Raw genomic sequence first — 20,073 nt, 5'->3', positions numbered from 1 at the left:
GGTTTCGTAAGTCACTGACGTAGATGATCTTCGTCGAATGATTTGGGGCCTACCCAAGTTAGACGGAAACGGTGTAAACAGACCAGCTAACCTCAAAGTCACACCTCATAGTCAGAACCTAACGTGGATTACTCTTTCGTTGTATCCAGGTACTATGGCTGCTTTGACGACCATACAACACAAAGGACATCATCACAGAAATATATTAGTAAGAGTGGACACAAGGAATGGAGTGACCACCACCTTATAGAACAGTCCATGACGTCCAACTAACTGATGCGTGTCGGTCATCCTTGAACTTGACAAGGATCGGCGAACTGTTCGACATTTAGTGACCTAACTGCCGGATGATTTGTTTAGGGCCACGTGACATTTCACTAGCCCTACAGTTTTGTCCAAACTGGAAAGCTCTGGAAAAGTGACTCGGATCATCGGAACATAGCACATAACTCGGCTGCTCTTCCAGTCTCGTAACTGTGAGACTTGTTATGCAAAATGGGCCTTGAAAATTTCGACTGTTTCACACTTTCACAGATTAAGAGGTGATCTTATTTTGATGCATAGAATACTAAGGTATGATTTTGGATGTGAAATTCCTCTTTTTTCTTCATCATCTAATTCAGGATAATCTAAAAATCGCTACAGGTTAGTTAAATTTGGGAAACTAAAATGATGCTCAAGTTAAACGGTTTTTTATACACACTAGAAAAATATTAGAACATAATAAACGAGGAATTGGTTTAAATGTCTTCTATACCACAAATGGTTTTCAAACGTTCATGTTTCCATAACATCAATCAGCAGAATAATTAATTACCGATATGTTGGACAATTCGTTAGGAAGCGCGGAGATTCATTTGTTGCCTTAACAGATGAGTGCAGATTTCGAGACGGGCTATCTGTGTGGTGTTAGGGATGCGTGGGTCTCTGCAGTCGTGAAGCATAATAATGCAGTTAGAGTTTATGAACAAAAGTTCGTTAGATCTCAACGTTCGATTGCAAGAGTTACAGATCTGTTGGAGGAGAGTTTTAATTCGCTTTCCCTTAATGTAAATTCTGAAGAAAATGAAGAAGCCTCTATAAATACGTGTCAAACCGAGACGACTTATGCTCCAGCAGAAATATATCCTTCGACAGCATGTATGGGTTACTATGGGTTTTCTCGGAGACAAACTAATCAGGATTTACTCAATGATATCATCAATAACATCATCAATGTTCGAGTTGAAGTAATGAACATGCGGCGTCAAAATTTAGGATCCTCCTTATGTATGTCATACTAAGTTTTTTTGGTTTTTACCGTCTACTTAGGACATATCTAAGAATCTTTAGGAATTCTAGTTGCAATGCCAAGTGTTCCTGTCATGTAGACAAAAAAGGGATATTCGGTATAAAATCGGGATGTTTACGAGGAATGTATTTTGATTGGCACTTGAGATATATGGAAAGATATATTGAGCCTATTATAAACCTGAGGCATAATTGTTTCCGTTTTCAAACTGAGATCGAGTTTTACATATTGATTGTGATATGAACTCATCCCCTCTATGCTTGTTAAAATGTCGCTCATGTAAATCACTTGCTATTACACTTAGTGATCGTTATATTTGATGTACTATGTAAATGGATCTTTTGTACTGTGTGGATTATAACATGTCTGGCGTACATCACGTGAGACGCATAAAGAATACTAATATTCTTACGCATCATAATATACCCGTAAACATACAATACAGACGATAGGGCATGGGAAAGTCGACAGTGGCAGCTAAAAAACACGAAAGTCCTGTGGGACGTAATCGGAACTGCCAATATGCTTTGTGTCAAGAACGATATTAAAAGGAAAAATTCAGAACCAAAGTAAATCTCTAATGTCGCCTGAGGCTTCTAATCATCTGTGTATTTCCACCTTTAAATGTAACATTCTTGCATACACCTAATGACATCTAATATGCGACGCCAGCGGTTAGTTTTCCGTTTATCTTTTTATTGCTTGTTTTCTATTTTTTGCTGTTGCGAACATTTTGTGTGCTATGAGCTTACACGGTCAGTTCAGTCTGTCCAACATTCTCCTTCAGTTAGTAACTGGAAATTCGTAGTAGGTGTTTCAGCCTTACTAACATAATTAAATTCGATTTAGTTAATCTTTGTTTATTTCAAAATTTACGTAAAATGTTCGGATCCCGGAAGTGGTTTTACCATATGGGAAGCTCTTAATGACAGCAGTGACGAGTCGTATTGATTAGTTTCGTTTCAGAGCAAGATGTTAGTAACGTATGAAGATCAAATGCAAGGAATTTGAAAGTAGCCCAATAATTTTCGTCTCCAACCACCTCCTAGTTTTTATCGTTATTATTAGTACTCCTGTCTTTGTCGTGAATCAAACACTATGACGGGTGTTCAATCTATTGCTAAGTCAGCTCATGACGTATGAACGCTTGTTTTAATTGCGTTTCATCAACATTGTTTATAGGACATTACTAAAGGAATTAGATAGTTTTCCTGATGTTGCGCCAGGATTTTCAATCTTCATTTATCTGTCTCTATAATACTGTTTCAAAATCCATGACTAGTCTACTTTTAAGTGAACGGCTGCATCAATATTTATCCGAAACATTCAGGTTATTTAGTCGGCGTAAACATTGCGCTCATCGTAAAATTTATTTGCTACATGCTTTCACTTGTGATAGATTAGTGAGTGCAATCGATAGTCACTTACATCTATCGTAAGTTAAAACGTAAACTACCTCTATTACGCGATAATCTCCACTGCTACCAGCGTTTTGCAGTACCTTTTTCCATCTGTTTACTCCATTTACAGTTCTATCAACCATCGGTATCATTGCTTTTTCTTTTTTATGGCTGTTGTGTTATAAACTGCCGTACCATAGATCAATCAACATTCCTCCCAGGTCTTGGACCCCTTTCACCTGTTGTAGTATTTCCTTTTCGTATAGGTTGTCTATTGCTGCGAGCGGTATGTATTTGTTCATTATTTGAGTTGTGGTAAATTTCTCGTACAATAGTTGGATAATATTACCAACCTTGATAAATAATACTCGCATACTGAAGCTGTGTACACAGAGCTTTGGTAAAGTGGCTAAAATATCTGTATTTTCGGGTTTTGTTTTTCTGCCATTTATTTGTAAGTTGAAATTATACTCCAATTAGTTCTCCATGGCTGTTTGTCTAATATTTTTAACATTTACATATGATGTATCTCGGAATCCTTTATGGAATCAAGTACATAATTATCCGTTTGCTATATTCAGACGATCTTCTATATCGTGCTTATGGATAATTATCAACTTCCCTAATTTTGTAGATCCATCGGATAGCTTGATAAATGAAATTGAAGAAATCGAGACTCGCGCTTTGACTTTGATGACTTCACCATCTCCTATTTTCGATGATTGTGATGGAGCAATGGATTATCAAATGGAATTAATCATGAAAAAATTAGAACTTCAAGCTAAAGAATGTCTTCTAGCTTGCAAAACTGTTACTTCCACAGGTCTTCCAAAAACAAAGCAACTTCAGTCGACAATAAGTGTTACGTCAGATGCGTCATTGTCTGAGAATGATTCTGTAAGTTTAACTTCTACTGTGAAAAATCAGTAATTAGGTCAATTTATGTGAATTATAATACCTACTTTATTTCTTTCCAAAGGTGTTTCCAACGTTTGGAAAGGCCCGTGCACTACTTGAAAATTACACAAATATACTTTATCCGTCATTATGGGATTCAAAATTCAAAATGGATGCCTTAAAAATAAAACAGGATATTACTTGTGCATGCAGTCAAGTAAGTTAACTGTTGTGAACAAATGCTTATTTGCTTATCCACTATTTCTTGTAACTGAAGCTAACCCGTCCACTGTTTCACAAGGTCAATGAGAGAATCGTCGGTCCACTAGTTTCCAGTTATATTGTGTCGTAAATTTGTAAGAAGCTTCCATTTACGTCTCAGATCTACCATAGTAATGATGCAGTCACTTTTCCCGCTTTCGTAATAAATACAGAGCTATTCTAGTCTGTTATTCATCTTCCTTATTTTCATTATGGAGTCTTATATTTACCCCGTTTGTTAACCATTTCATGTACCTGTTTTGGCAATAGATTACGTTATATAAGGCCGTACTTAGTTTCACCTCCCGAACATTAATGAATCCAAGCCAAAGGAGTTTTTTTGTTTTGTTGATACCATATCAAGTATATATTTATCTCGTTGTGGCTTTGCACAGCTATCTTTTGGTTTGTTTTCCTTTGGGAATAAATACTTTGAATTTAGAAAATGGACATTTACTATCATTATTAGTATTGATGAGATCTATGTGACTTCGTGTTGTAACTTTTCTCGGCGCGCGTCTATATAAATAAAATAGATTCGCTAAATAATTTAATGCAATTAAAATGCGTTGGAAGTTGATCAAACGAAGATTACTTTAAGTCGATATGCGAATCTCAAGATTGATTTCTTTCCTCATTGGTTGTATCTGAGAATTTAGCGTCACCAACAATCTATCAATTCGAATGAGGGTTTGTGAATATTTTAGTACTTTTAATAGTCGGATTCATGAGTCGGTCCAATTTAGACCACTGTTGAAAACCTGGGAGCACTGGACGGCCGTTTCGTCTTAGTATGGGACTTTTCAGCAGTGCGTTCGCGCACGAAATCGAAGGTCCTGTGTGCGGGATCGTGTATGCACACTACTGAGGAGTCCCATGCTAAAACAAGACGGCTGTCCATTTCTTTCAGATTTTCAATAGTGGCCTACGTTATGTCGACTCATGAATTCAACTATTAAAATCTATCAATTGCCTTAGGTCATAATAAATCAGTTATTCAGTTTTAAAGTAATGACAAATTCAGGGTATGTTCAGTCGTGATTACTTTCTATCTTTTTCAGATCAGTTCACATGACCCACCTCATTGTATTGGTAGATTAGAATGTCTATTAAATATTTTTAGACGTACCACTATCACTGATTGTTCAGAGCAAACAAAACTTGGCAAATCACGAAATACCAACCAGTTAGTCGACAGTTTTGCATGGCAATGTCTCTATTCTTCCTCCATTTCTCAAGCAGAAAAGCAATTCGCGTATAACATTGACATAACGTTAGTCTATGCTTCTCTGCTTTCTGGGATTTTCGCACTGTTTCCCGACAAGCTGGTAATTTTTCTTTATTTTGTTCAAAGTGTATTAATTTATCTAATTTTTAAGCTGAATATTATAAAAAATTATCCTGTAACTTTTTTGAATCTTTAATTGGTTTTTAGACTTCCACTACGAGTCGATATTATCTTAGGGACAATCTAAAAATAAACACACATAAGAGTTGTTTCTTCCTGATATAAGCTTCTCTTGAAGCTCTGAACGCATACCGGTATAAGATTTATTCCAATTAAGCACTTCTATGCTCTATGATTTGCTCATCTGCTATCAAGTTGAATCATAATGATATATATTTAACGGCATTAATTGGCCCGTAGTTAAGTAGTATCTTCTCGCTCTCTATACCTATGTACACTAATATTTAAATTAAAGTTACACTTATCCCCCTCCATGGGGGTAGTGATTCCATTTTGATTTATGATAATCATACTTTTCTGGCAGCCATTTTGTTGTTGGCTTATGGAAATCCAATAAGCCTAACTGTTATTCTGTCATTGATTCTTGATTCTATGAAATTCTTAAATGGTAAGTTAACGATGGTAATCTATTTGTGTAAGTAGAAAACTGAATATAAACAATAACTTTGTCAGAGAAAATAAAACAAATTTATCAGTTTATATCAATTACAGTTCTATTAAATTTTAATACTAGTTTGTTTAAGTTAAAATAGCTTATGCAATATTGTTTCTGATTTAAGCTTATGACACATTTTTAATTTAACCCAAAAAGATGATTTTGTTTCTTGTTTGACGATTGATTTTCAGTTTAATTTACATCTGTTGTTAGCATGCTGTGAAAGTTGTTAGTAGTTCGTCTTTTAAGGTTATCGAATTTCAGTGAAATTCCATAGTTTGTTAATATGATTTTATTTTATTTATTTTATTTAAGCACATAAATATTGGTACAAGGAAGCACCAGATACACATGCGCCTCACAAATCTCATTTGATTTGTGTGAGGGCTGTGATACTGCCTAGGTGCCCGAACTGAAGCAGGTGGTTTTCTTAGGGGGCCACACCCGGAGCCTTTGACCTAAAGATCTGATCCACAAGGCAGTGGAGCATCGTAAGGTGATGCAGTCCCATGGTAGCCGGTGACCAACGATTGGTTCATACGCCATTTGTTCCTTCAGGATACTGGAGCCCATGTGCACCATTGGTTTGGAATCAGGGTTTTCCAACTCCCCTAGGTGGATCCTTCATATCCACCAACCCGGTTATAGCGCCGGACATTCGTTTTTCTTCCCCTCAATTTCGTAAACAACAGTAATGCCTCTAGAAGGCAGTGAGTAGGACTTCCCTGGCAGAGGCTATATATTCGCGTGGCCATGCGAGAGCATTTCGAGAGGGAGAGCGGACTCTCCCCACTCTCGGCCGTACCAGGGCATTTGGGGGCTGTTAATATGATGGCTCACTATGACTTCAATGACAATGAATAGGGCTGTTCTCATCCTTTTCTTTCCTACTCGCTAACTGGAGAGTAAAGTTCAAATTTGTCTAAACGTTTTCGTGATAGAGACCTAGGAAGGAAAAATTTATATTTAGCTTAATTCCACCATATATCGATAACAGAATTTATCTAACCGGGCAATTGTCACTTAAATGCAGAATCACAGTGAGCTGATCAATACAAAGAAAAATGTGTTGAAAGTTGACTAGACAAAAACCATAAATCAATATACTTATTTTAAAATTGACTTTCTGTCTATAATAACAATTCCAGAATATAGAGCTCATATCAGTACAAATTATGCATGAATCTGTAGTATTCCTAGTTTCGCATTCTAATTTTTCTTTAATCTAATAAAAATGTTTGACTCAATCTATATTTGATCGACTTTGAACTAATGTATCAGAGGGATTTCATTCTACACCCATTACGTAAAGTTCACTTGAACCCTTCAAATGTATTTGCTGTAGATTCTCGTCAACATAAAAATCTTTGTTTCCATCAGTATTGTATATATAGTATTCGTTTCCCCGAACATAAATTATTAAACCTTAGACATTCGGAACCTACTGTGTGTTGCGAATCATTGATTAAATGATTTAAATTGTACTCATCTTTTCGCCTTTTTGTGGAACAAAGATAAACGGAGTTTGTTTCCTTTCATCGAAATTTTTGAAATAATTCATGTAGTTTATAGGTGTCAATACCAAAGTTGGACTTGGTAGTTTCAAATAAACTGAGCATTGGGTAGAAAGTTAATGATAAATGTATTTTTTGTTATATCCCAATGAGTAGAAGAATCGTATTTTTGGCGTTTAGCGACTTAGTTTAAGCCACTTCTTCAGAGTAAATAAGCAATTGATGTAAATTAACATAAGTTCCTTTGTACTATTTCAATCTGTGTTGATTTATTTCGGCTATTTATTTTAGAGAAGTAGTTTACATTAAGTCACGAAATGTTAGAAATACAATTTTTATGCTCATTTGGATATAAAAAAATATATTCATTATTAGTTCGTGTAGTTTTTTGTGTTACTTTACGTAACATATTTGTGACTTATTTGGCTTTTTCTTTCGTTAGTTTGAATTCTTCGGTCGAATATTCCTTGCTTGTCCGGCATTGGGATTATTTTCTGATCCAAGTGGACTTAACTTAATCGAAGAGATGTTTTCAACCACTGATATTCTCTCTAATTGGCGTGGGGTAGCTCGATTGTTTACTGCACTTTTATTGGCACACCCACCTCCACATCTTGGGGTTTCTCGACACAAACTTCTTAATCCTTCACTCCTTTGGCGAGTAATAGCAGGGATAGTAAATCAAGAATTTATTCCTTGTGCAACTGCTGAAGTGAGTTTCTGTGTTTTTGAGATTTCTTCGAGTTATTATAGAATCCTTTAAGCTACAGTTCACGTGGTAATATAAAGTGATAAACTAGGCCTTATGCTATTATGTCTTATAGTTAATTTTAGTAGTTCCGATGTATCTGCTTTTCATCTTAAGGCTTTTGAGCATGGAGTTTTCTAATTAAGGACCTTATATCATCCAGCTATACTCCGGATACCGAATCCCGAAATACCAACATATAGGAAGATATCAATTTCAGAACTCATATGAAATGAATTCTTTCTTTGAATTCCCATTTATTCTCATGAATATTAATTAATTCAGTCCTAATTTAGTTTACTTGATCGTCAATGCATTTCATTGTATTGATTAATTCATTGTGATCTTAAGTTTAAGTAACAGTTACTCAGTTTGGTCAAAATTCTGTAGTTAACAATAAATGAATGAATTGAATTAATCTGCATATAAATAAGTTCTCTTTGATCTCTCACGATAAATATTTGAAATATTGAGGATCTTTATTGGGTAAATTAGAATAATACATACATGTGAAGAATATTATTTTCAATTAGATCTTGATTAGGGTTTACTTCAATTTACAGTAATATTTATATGTGTATGTTAAAACTGTTAAACCAACCAAGGCGATTGTTAAGCTAATGATAGATTACACAACTAATCATAAGTAAGAAGTACGAGTTGATAATAGGATTACAGTTGTACCAGCAGTAATAATTACAAATATAGAAATAGGATATAAGTATGGATTTGGAGAAATAAATACTAAACCAACAATTATTAAAATTACGTAATAAAAAGTGTACAAATAATCAGAGTGAATATATACTAAAAAAGTGAAGAAAAACAAAGGGTCTGAAAAATTAATAAAATTGTTTAGTAGGTTTTACTCTTTCAAGGAAGGGATGGATATAGGAGACGAGATCAAATCTCGGTGAGAAACAATGAAGGTATATCGTGAATCACTCGAAATTATTTAATTGTCTATCACATGATCATTATCGACCAGGTTTGATAAAATAAAGCTACATGTTCTCTTCGTCTGACCCTTTCTAAACCATCTACTCATTCATTGGTTAAGTTGTCTGATGATACTTTAATTATAGGTCTCTCCACAAGACCAGTTAGCTTTGTAAATGAATTTATTTATTTATTTATTTATTTATTTAATCACATATATATTGGTACAAAGGGCACCGGATACATATGCGCCACACAAAATAATGAGAATGGGAGGAGAAGGAAGAAGATGCGTATATATAAAAGAAGGAAAAAAAGAAAAGGAGAAGAGTAATGATGGGGGGAACTGAAATGTACAACCAGAAGACTCTTTCAGTTAAGAAAGTTAGAACCACTTTATGTAGAAAGTAAAAGAAGGTTGCAGCAGGATCGCCACTGGCTTCTATTCTGAGCCATATCTGATAACGTCTCTAGCCACTGTGTTGCACCATCTCTCGGACCCCAGCCAGGGAGTCGTGAAGGACCGACAGAAGCTAGCCCTTTGCAGCTTTCTTTCATGCCACGACACCATGTCATACACTGACCTCCTCTCCACTTTTTCCAACCAGTCCCAGAGTCGACAAATAATGCACGACGTGGAATTCTCTTGGACGACATTCGTAAAACATGTCCAAGCCACCGAAGTCGGTGTTTCAAGATGGTGACACCAATTGGATTATCGTCTCTGCGCCCGGACACACGATGCCGAACCTCTGCATTACTAACATGGTGTTGCCACTGAATGTTAGCAATCCTTCGGAGACAACGATGATCGAACACAGAGAGACGTCTAACATCCTCAACTCGGAGAGGCCAGGTTTCACAAGCATAGAGCAAAACTGCTCTCACCGACGCGTTGTAGATCCGACCTTTTACAGCCAGACTAACATCACGAAGGCGCCAAAGATGGCCCAGATTGGCATAAGCCGCTCTGGCTTTCATTATACGTGCATCAATCTCATCACTCACGCCACCACCAGCACTTATGTAGCTACCTAGATACACGAACTTCTCAACTACTTCAATCTGCTCACCATCTAAGGTGAGTACAGGATGAGAATCCTGCCAGTCTTGTAGGAGTACCTTGCACTTGGAGGGTGCAATGCACATGTCGTACCTGCGGACACTGATTGCCAACTGATTAAGTGCGGATTGCATGCCTTGGGCATTATCGCACAGTAAGACAATATCATCCGCATACTCAAGGTCGAAAAGTCGTTCTCCAGGCAGCAGATCCACACCGCCATTACTTACATTCATCAGAGCTGTTTCCAGGATGTCGTCGATGGCAAAGTTGAAGAGGAATGGTGAGATTGGGCAACCCTGCCTAACCCCACTGCTTGAATGGAACAAGGGAGAAAGGTGGTTGTATGCCCTCACTCTGCCTGAGGTGTTCGTATACAGGGCCTTTAAGATGTTAATGAACTTCTCAGGCACACCCTTCTTCAATAGACAATCCCAGAGAACAGTCCTGTCCAACGAATCGAAGGCAGCCCTGATATCAAGAAACACTACGATTGTTGGCCTGCGATAAGTATGACGGTGTTCTAACATTTGGCGGAGGGTGAAGATGTGATCAATGCATCCTCGACCAGAACGAAAACCAGCCTGCTCTTCGCGAGTCAATCGTTCTCGGGTTTTAAACAACCTACGAAGAATGATAGAAGCCAATAGTTTGGACGCAGTCGAAAGTAGACTTATCCCCCGATAGTTATTACAGGAACAACGTGAACCCTTTTTAAAGATAGGGACGACTATCGACTCATTCCATGATGTTGGAACACTTTCTTGCTCCCAAACCTTTCCAAACAACACAGTCGATTCCTTAGTCAGAAAGTCACCACCATCTTTAAAAAGAGCCGGAGGTAAGTCATCTGGGCCCGGTGATTTGTAACGTTTCAAGAGTTGGAGTTCCTTGCGGACTTCCGCCTCGTTTGGCGGATCAGTCGTCACCGGCCATGGGGGGCAGGACAAACCAGTTGATGTTGCCGGAGCAGCAGGCCAGTTGAACTGCCCTTCGAAAAATTCCGCCCATCGTCCAAGACGTCGAGAGATGTTAGTGGTTGGCATCCCATCATCCTCGTAGATTGTTTCACTCACACCAGACTTCTTGCTGCCAGTGGCTCGGATGAGTTGGAAGAGCTTCCGGCAGTTACCAGATGCAGCTGCTGCTTCCATCTCATTAGCACGCTCCGACCACCAGGCTTCTCGGTCCTTACGCAAGCTTTGCCCAATTTAATTAAGTAACAGCCTTCGCTTGTGGTCATACTCACGGTCACTCGGAGTAGACCGACGGGCTTCCATCAGTTGTAAGGAGCCAGAAGAAACCCAGTGCTTGTAAGCGGGACGTTTCGCGAAGCCGCAAGCGGCTTTACTCGCCATTTTCATGGCGTCGTGAAGATGCAACCAATGCTCATCTATACTTTTCGGTGGGATGGTAGCTAGCCTAGAGGCTAGCTCCGCTCGATACTTACTTGCAACAGAAGTTGCAGCCAGTTTACTAACATCGATCCGTTGGTGGTGGTCAATCCTTCGGCCACTGAAAAGTAAGGTGAGATTGGCGCAGACCAGGGCATGATCAGACTCCAGATAGGTACTCCAAGAGGAGCGGCAGTTTTGTACACAACCACGCCAGCGGTAGCTAATCGCGATGTGATCAATCTGAGTCCAGGCTTGGGATGCAGACGGAGGACGCCAGGTGGCACACCGGCGATGACTGTGCCGGAAGTTAGTGCTGGCCAGAAACAGGTTGTGGTCTATGCACAGTTGCAGCAAACAATCCCCGTTATCTGTCCTGAGACCAACAAGTCCCCATCGGCCACCTAAACGACTCTCTTCTGTGCCTAGACGCCCGACCTGTGCATTCAAGTCTCCGGCTAGTACTACAATATCTGTCGGACGCGCTTTCTGGAGAAGAACTGTTAACTGGTGGTAAAACTCATCCTTGATTGCATTCGGGCTGCAATCTGTCGGGGCATAGGCGGAGATGACGAAAAGACACCGTTTCTCACGCCGATTTCTTCTCACTTTGATGGAACTTTCTAATCTAACAGCACATAACCGACTGTTAATGGGGATCCAATCGATTAGTGCTGCCTCAGCTCTAGCGCTTAGTGCAACACCAACGCCAGCAAGACCAGTAGAAGATGCCACAGGGTCCCCGGATAAGCGCACGTGAAACAAGCTTTTCGAGGTGACAGATGGAGAGCGAATTTGTAGTACTTCACTAGAGTCTTGAATACGGGTCTCGGATAGACAACAAACGTCAACATTAAGACCTTCCAAAGACATAGCCAGCCCTATCTGTTGTCTGATCTGCATTAGTGTGCGAACGTTGAAGGAAGCCAGCTTGAACGGCGTACGTGGTTTCAGAAAGACTGCTTCAGTATTCATAATCGGTGGAAGCATTAACTTTCAACCAGACAGTGACTGGAGATCGTTTAGATAGGACAGATTTTCCACCAAGAGCGAGCTGCTGCATAGGTTGAAAAGTAAGGTTACACAAATTGGGGATAAAAGGGGGTGAATTAGCGATATGGTAAATAATAATAATAATAATAATAATAGTAATAATGCAAATTGATTTGTTTCTAGTATGAACGAGAATATAATTGTCAGCTGAATGTTCCATTTCATTTATTTGCGAGAGTGCTGTGATATTGCCCGGGTGCCCAAACCGAAGCAGGTGGTTTTCTTAGGGGGCCACACCCCGAGCCTTTGACCTAGAGGTCTAACCCACAAGGCAGTGGAGCATCGTAAGGTGATGCAGTCCAATGGTATCCGGTGACCAATAACTGGTTCATTCGCCATTTGTTCCTTCAGGATACGGGAGCCCATGTGCACCATTGGTTTGGAATCAGGATTTTCCAACTCCCCTAGGTGGATCCTTCATATCCACCAACCCGGTTATAGCGCCGGACATTCGTTTTTCTTCCCCTCAATTTCGTAAACAACAGTAATGCCTCTAGAAGGCAGTGAGTAGGACTTCCCTGGCAGAGGCTATATATTCGCGTGGCCATGTGAGAGCATTTCGAGAGGGAGAGCGGACTCTCCCCACTCTCGGCCGTACCAGGGCATTTGGGGGCTTGTAAATGAATATCAGGAAATCAAAAAAATAGTTAATTTGTCATTTGTTTGGATGGACATCTGGTCAACTGGAAGCCGATAAAGTAAAATTAATTGCGTGGAAAGTCCTTTTAATCGCTCTTACAAGTATGTCGTGTAGGACAGTACTAGCAAAACTCCTGTGGAGTTGTAGTGTTAGAAATAAACTTTTCTCTTGAACGGTATATATATCAAATTTTTCATTCACCGTATAAATATACTTCTTTAGAAATATTTGCTCATGGCCTGCTTCGATCACCAGGTTAATAACAAATTCGCACTCTTCTTTTATAGCTGCATTTGAGCAGATCGTTTTTACTTTACCTGTAAGATATCTGATCAGATTTCTTTTGCGTAAGGACGTAAAGGATGTAAAGATAGTACCAATCCAACTGTTTTTACTATATGCTTCATAAATGTTAGACACACCTTGATTGTACAAAATTGATTTCTAAACTAAACTAAACTGTATCTTTTATTAAATACTGTCCTTGTTAATTTATTTATTGATCGTGGAACCCTTCTGTCTTCTATTTCTTCAGAATACTATTAAATCATTCCGTACCTTATTGTTTCTGAATTTTTATTTTTGATAAATGAAATAGGACATGGGCTTGTTCCATCTATGGAGATTTGAATCAGAACTATATTTGACTATCACACCATAAATTTTTCACAAAACCTATTGCAAGTACTTTCTTAGTATCATTATCACATCTGTTTGAAATTATCAATCTATTCATTTCCTCACTTAATTTCAATAAATTATTTCTTGTGTTAATTTACTTTTCGAACTGTTTTGAGTAGGAGGAACTCCAATCATTATACACCCATAGGGTAACTTGCAATTTATTCTGCTCATTGAGATGTACAAATAGGTAATGAGGACTCAGCTGAAGCAAAAACCCATTGATAAAAATATGTTTTACTCTTTAAACTATACAATAATGATAAAAGAGTACGATACGGTGTAGTTCGAGCATTCAAAGTTATTTATGTCATTTATAGTAGTTATATCGATATATAGAAATATTTGAAAATGAAACCCAAAACTTTGATAGAGCTGCTTGACCACGTCTAACTTAAACATGGTAATGAAATATGTTAAAATTTGCCTAAAAGTGGAAAATACTGGAAGATTGTGCAATTCCAATTACGAAAATAAGTTTAATAGGTTAGCAAAATTAGCATAACTCAACTAGAAAGAAAAAAAAACAGATTCCGAAAAAATATGACATTGGTTATAACTCATTAGCTACGAATGACTGAGATGTCAACATCATGCCTACTACTGAGTGACATGTGATTGTACCATTATATGAATGCATATGGTTGTTTAAATTGCAGTTTTCAGGTGGGACATGTTCTAAAATACGAACTTCAAAAGGTTCCATTAAGTGAATGAGCTTCTAAAAATCACGTTGGTTACAATTCTATCCAATTAATGCACACATAAGTCCTATCGTCGAAAGAAGATCGAGAAACAATTAATTGTAATTGTTGAGAAATGCATACGAAATACTGATTATGAACCTTAATTTATTGGTATCTAGATCAGCCCTATTATTTTCATTTTTATTATTACTCAATGTCACGAACTTGATAACGTTTCCAATTTAAAGTCTGAATTTTCATTTGGTGTTCAGTTATTGTTCTGATTACTCTCGGACTACATTCTAAAAACCAGGCAGTTTGTCAAGAATTTTTACTAGTGTTTAGATACTTTCTGTTTCTTTATTCTCTGATAAGGGATTATCTGTTGGATAGATTTAAGTAACGGATTCAATTGAAAAGCTTTACGGAATAAATCCACTTTTAATGTACATATAGCTTTACTGCGTTCGGTTTAAGTTATCAACATAATTAACCAGTCTGACACAAGTCGATTTACATAAATTACTGTTACCTTTAGGAATTAAGACTTACTCCTGTTACTCCCAATGGAGCATATGCCGTCGACCAGCATTCTTCAACCTACTGTTGTCATTAAGAGGATATTCCTTAGCTTGATCATTTTGTTTGATAACCTATGGATTATGTTGTTACCTATGATACTGTTTTTAAATTTATTGATACTGTAGATAACTTGATCATATTAGATAAATTCGCTATCAGTATCTTAGTATCTTCCGTACAATCATATCGGTATATTTGAGTTGTTAATCCATTTTGTAATTGGTATAATTGATTGTGTTTTTATTTCTAAAGGTTTTGCACGGTATACTGGAAATTGGAGGCTCAGTATTTGCAAATCTTTATGGTAAACAAGCAAAACGTCTTTTAAATACCATCAGTATGATTGTCAATAAATCACCTGTACTACGCCAATCACTACCAGAAATGCAATTAATATCGTTGCTTGAAAAGTATGGAAGTATCGATACAATTCCAGATCGAATTGGTTTTATTGATAAGAGTTTTTGGGATTCTGTATGATGTTCATCCGCATGTACAGATTGTTTTTATTTTTATAGTTCGAGTTTTGTATATATTTACTTTTGTAAATAAAAATATACTTTTCAAAAATAGTGTTCTATCACACTATTTCAATTCATTTTTAGATTTATTATGTATTTATGGAGATTTGTCATGTTGTGTGTTTTATTTTGGCATGAAACACACTTATGTGACTTTTCTTCGGTTATTAAAATGGAATTTGATTTAAATGGTATCTTTTGAAATAGTTACATACGTCCAAATTAAGTTCTATAACTAAGCTATGATGAAGCGTAGATTTTAAATAGTGCGGAAAAGTATTTCGTGTTTAGTTTTTTAGAAAGTCAGTAGGTTTTTAACATTTCGGAGTTAAATTTGCAGGCTAAAAGATCTACAACACAACTCTCCCATCCACGGTAATCATAAAAGTCAATAGCATAGTCAAGAGTGAGGTTTCGTTCAGAAAGGGATGTTCGATCTGTCATTGATGCTGGATGGAAGGAAGCTTAAGAAATCCTCAAGACCTAGAGTTACTTTAAGTTACGGCCACATGACTGGGATTATCTGACTTTACCATATAATTGGTCCATAGTTCAGTAAAATTCCAAGTCCTTGAATTTAAATGAAAATTGCAAACTTATGTCTGTAAGTTCACTTGTTTCAAAATACGCTATTGTCGGTGATCCATTTGTAATACCATCTGTATTTCGTCCCACAAACGCTTCTTGAAAACTTTCTCGTTATGTCATGTTTATCTGTCTTCTACATGTTTTAATCACTAACTCTTAGGAGCTGCGGGTTGTATTTAGTAAAAACCGTTGAGCAAACCAAACTAGCTTTAGATAAAAAAAGTTGAGAACAATTTTGGGAATTCAGGTCTATCGAAAATGTTTAATAGATTCCAGTGACTTCAGCTTTACATTCGTTCCCACTTATCCAATGTAATGTCTTCCACCAACTAGTCATTCCACACTTTATCCTTGTGGTATCCTAGCTTTTATGTTTTATCTCTAACAGTTATGTCGCTCAGTATATTCCAATGTTTATAACTCTTAGTAGTTCGGAATATATTGTAGGTCGAATGAACTGTCACTGGGCCTTAACCAGATCATCCGGCGGTTGGGTCATTAACTGTCAAACAGTTCGCCGATCCCCGTCAAGTTCAAGGACCGACACGCATCAGTTAGTTGGACGTCATGGACTGTTCTATAAGGTGGTGGTCACACTCTATTCCTTGTGGCCACTATTGCTAATATATTTCTGTGATGATATCCTTTGTGTTGTATGGTCGTCAAAGCAGTCATAGTACCTGCGACGAAGGAGTAGTCCACGTTAAGTTCTGACTGTGAAGTGTGACTTTGAATTTAGTTGGTCGGTTTACACCGTTCCCATCTAACTTGGGTAGGCCCCTAATCATTCGACAAAGATTGTTTACGCCAGTGATCTAAATTACCGGTAATTAAACAGCTTAATAGCACAATGGGCTTTGCAAATAAGCCTTTGAATGCTCATGTACATATTTAGTTCTTTCAACAGTCAACTGTACTGCAAGGCCAGTCCTGGTGAATTTCCAAATCGTGTATTCCTTATTCTCGAATCCTAATGGTGATGACAAAAATAATCATGGTTGTAAAGGATTGGTTTTGTATCCTCATTTACTTTTTAATCACTCAATTTCTTAATATAAATGTAGAAAATCGGTTACAGGTCAGTCTGGAGACAAGTATAAGCGTTTATCAACGACTTAATCATCGGACTTCAATTTCCTCCCGGGAAGTGTTAAAAGACATATGAAGCAACTTATGATTCAATCTCTTTACATCCAGCAGCATTAATCAATCTGTAGCAGCATAGTTGAATATTACCAAACTTTTCTATAAAGTTGTAACAATTGTACATTTTCTTATTTTTATGCATCATGATTGTTCACAAGTATCACACTTTCAACTGTTCATTCTCTTCACGCGTCTCTCAGATTTTGTTTCTGGTGGCGTATGATCGTAACATACTTGTTTGAATTCCACGTATGAGGTTCTTCTGAATCTCATAATCTGTTGTCTGTTTTATCACAGGCCTCAGTGTGGTTAGTGAAAAGGTGGTTTGTACTAGACTAACCAAAATTTAGTAGTTATACGATCGATAATTCGCAATTATAAGTATCTCTAACACCCTAATATTAGAGGGGACACTAAATTTTGATTTACTTTGAGTTTTTTGGATGATAGTATTATTTGTTCTTATTCTATTTCACACAGGAAAATGTTTATACATACTTTTAATCGCAACTTAATATCCTCCCAAACCAAATGTCGCGTTATCAAAACCGTTGTGCATAAATTCATTTGTGATCAAGCCTTGAATGGCTGATTCACAATACATGTACTGTAGTGACTAAAATAGCTACAATGCCCAGTTCTATGCCAAGTCTAGATGGGTTATTCGTTCCTCAGTCACATTTTGATCTGATCAATTATTCCCTCATCAACCCTGGCCATTTTTATATGAGAGTATGTGTATGTATCGCCTACTCTATTCACATATCTTCAGCTAATCTTTGACTATAAATATGGAGATTAACACTAAAATTAGGTGACACAAAGTTCATTCTTGAACCAAGGTTAAACAGTAAAAGGCTAGGCAAGGAAGTCTAAAGAACATAAGGTGTTGTTGAGAGAGACCTGAATAAAGGTTAAAATACAAGACAGGGAAAAGAAACAACTAAATTACAATGCTGTCCTATTTCCAATGTGTTTGTAGGGTCACTGAATATCGAACAGATCATTGATCCCTGCCAAGGTCAAGGATAGTCAACGCGCACAAATCAATCGTACGCCATGGACTGGCCCACGCGGCAGTGGTTATTCTTTCACTTCTGTACTTCCGTAGTTGTACCTTAACTAATATATTCTTGTAATAACGTCCTTTGTGTTGTACTGTCTCTATAGCATCCATTATCCTTTGATGCGTCGATGGTTCAATGTACGTAAGGGCTGGTCGCAAGGTGTGACTTCAGCGTTAGTTGGTTCGTCACCATTCTCGTCTAACTCTAGTAGGCCCCCAATCATTTTGACATAGATCATCAACGTTGATGTTCCTACATGTTCTCGTTACATATAGTCTACGGGTATTGTTTACAATACTTGTCATAACTACACCACTGAGATACTGACTATAGGTCCTGTACATGTGAACGGGAAAGCTTAACGTCTTCCGCGGTCACTGGTCAGTTTGTATCAGTCACTCCTCAATACATTGATAATATATCTTCCAACCTCCTCGCTTGTGACTACAATACCTCTGGTATCTTCAGTAGCCTTTTTTATTTGAGAAGATAACTTGGGCCAAATAAAATCATACAACCTATAAATTCGCGGGCAACATAGGTTTCGTGAGAAGCATTCATGCTTAAGAAACTTACTAATTGCAAGAGAGTGTAGCTGTAAATAATTCCCCAAAATCAATAGCTCATTAAGTGTTCGACATTGGATGCTGACCATGTTGTTTAAGTGGACTTGTTTGACTGAAGGCTTTCGGTCATGTATCCGCACCAGATCACGTTTCGACTCGGCGTGGGACACAGCTCCTACGTTTCATTAGCCAGCTCATAGAAAAGGTCCTCGGTATATTGGTAACGAATCAAATATATCTTTCCTGCCTCTTCTCGTCTGACTTCTGATTTCTATCTGACTGGGAACGATCGAATATAGAAGGTGCTACTGGTAGCTAGTTGTAAAACTAGAACATCCGTGGTATCCTCATTGGTGAACCCGACGTGATCTGGTACACCAAGTCAATATACTGTGAGTCTGTTCCATTTTGGAATATTATTATTCATTGTTATTCTTTATTTGAATTTTATATATTGTGATATACCTTTTTTCGCGAATTTTTTTTTCTCGGATATATTTTAATTAGACACTTTTCGTTATCTACATTACTATGACGGAACACTCACCTAAGGTTCTTAAGTTTAAGTCTATTCCCCCTATTTCGATTCAGTTAACGCCATTTTGGCTCGACAATATCGAGTCCTGGTTCTGCTATGCAGAAGCTGATTTTTGCATGCACGGAATCACGGACTCGCGCACATGATTCCTCGCGGTAGTTAAGGCGTTACCGCGCGAGTTTAACAGGTACGTAACACCTAGTATGTTTACTAGTGATGTTCCCGAACTTTACGAAACGCTTAAGCTATCGATTTTAAAACGCGGAGACGTAACTGATCGACAACGGTTAGACCAACTCCTTAACAATGTCGACTTACAACATGGTTCTGCGACGGACATGTTGCTTAGAATGAGAGAAGTCATCGGCCAACGAACTTTCGATGATGGCCTATTTAGACAACTTTTCTTGTCTAAACTCCCTCAACAGGTGCAGGCAGTGCTTGTTTCATTTCAAAACAATGCCATAGATGAACTAGCTGCATCTGCCGATCGAATCTTGGAAATCACCAAATTTTCTAAGGCCGAGGTTTTTACTATCAAAGAAAAACCCCAATCGACCTCGACTGACATGGCCGAACTATGTCACACGCTTA

The 20,073-nt window shown here is 37.7% G+C and overlaps 1 protein-coding gene across 1 annotated transcript; it reads left to right on the top strand.

The window, feature by feature from the left end:
• Nucleotides 1-872: 872 nt before the first annotated feature.
• Smp_087340 (hypothetical protein) lies at nt 873-15,618 on the top strand (the record flags this gene model as incomplete). Its single annotated transcript, XM_018797084.1, has 6 exons — nt 873-1,269; nt 3,326-3,588; nt 3,671-3,805; nt 4,911-5,177; nt 7,710-7,979; nt 15,306-15,618. 6 exons carry the CDS (start codon nt 873-875, stop codon nt 15,531-15,533), a joined length of 1,560 nt encoding a protein of 519 aa, XP_018652161.1. The 3' UTR covers nt 15,534-15,618.
• Between the last annotated feature and the right edge of the window lie 4,455 nt (nt 15,619-20,073).

Source organism: Schistosoma mansoni, chromosome 4 (assembly GCF_000237925.1).
Source record: "Schistosoma mansoni strain Puerto Rico chromosome 4, complete genome".
Taxonomy (NCBI): Eukaryota; Metazoa; Platyhelminthes; class Trematoda; order Strigeidida; family Schistosomatidae; genus Schistosoma; species Schistosoma mansoni.
Note: the sequence above shows the minus strand (reverse complement) of the source record. Positions and strands in the feature narration are given on the sequence as shown.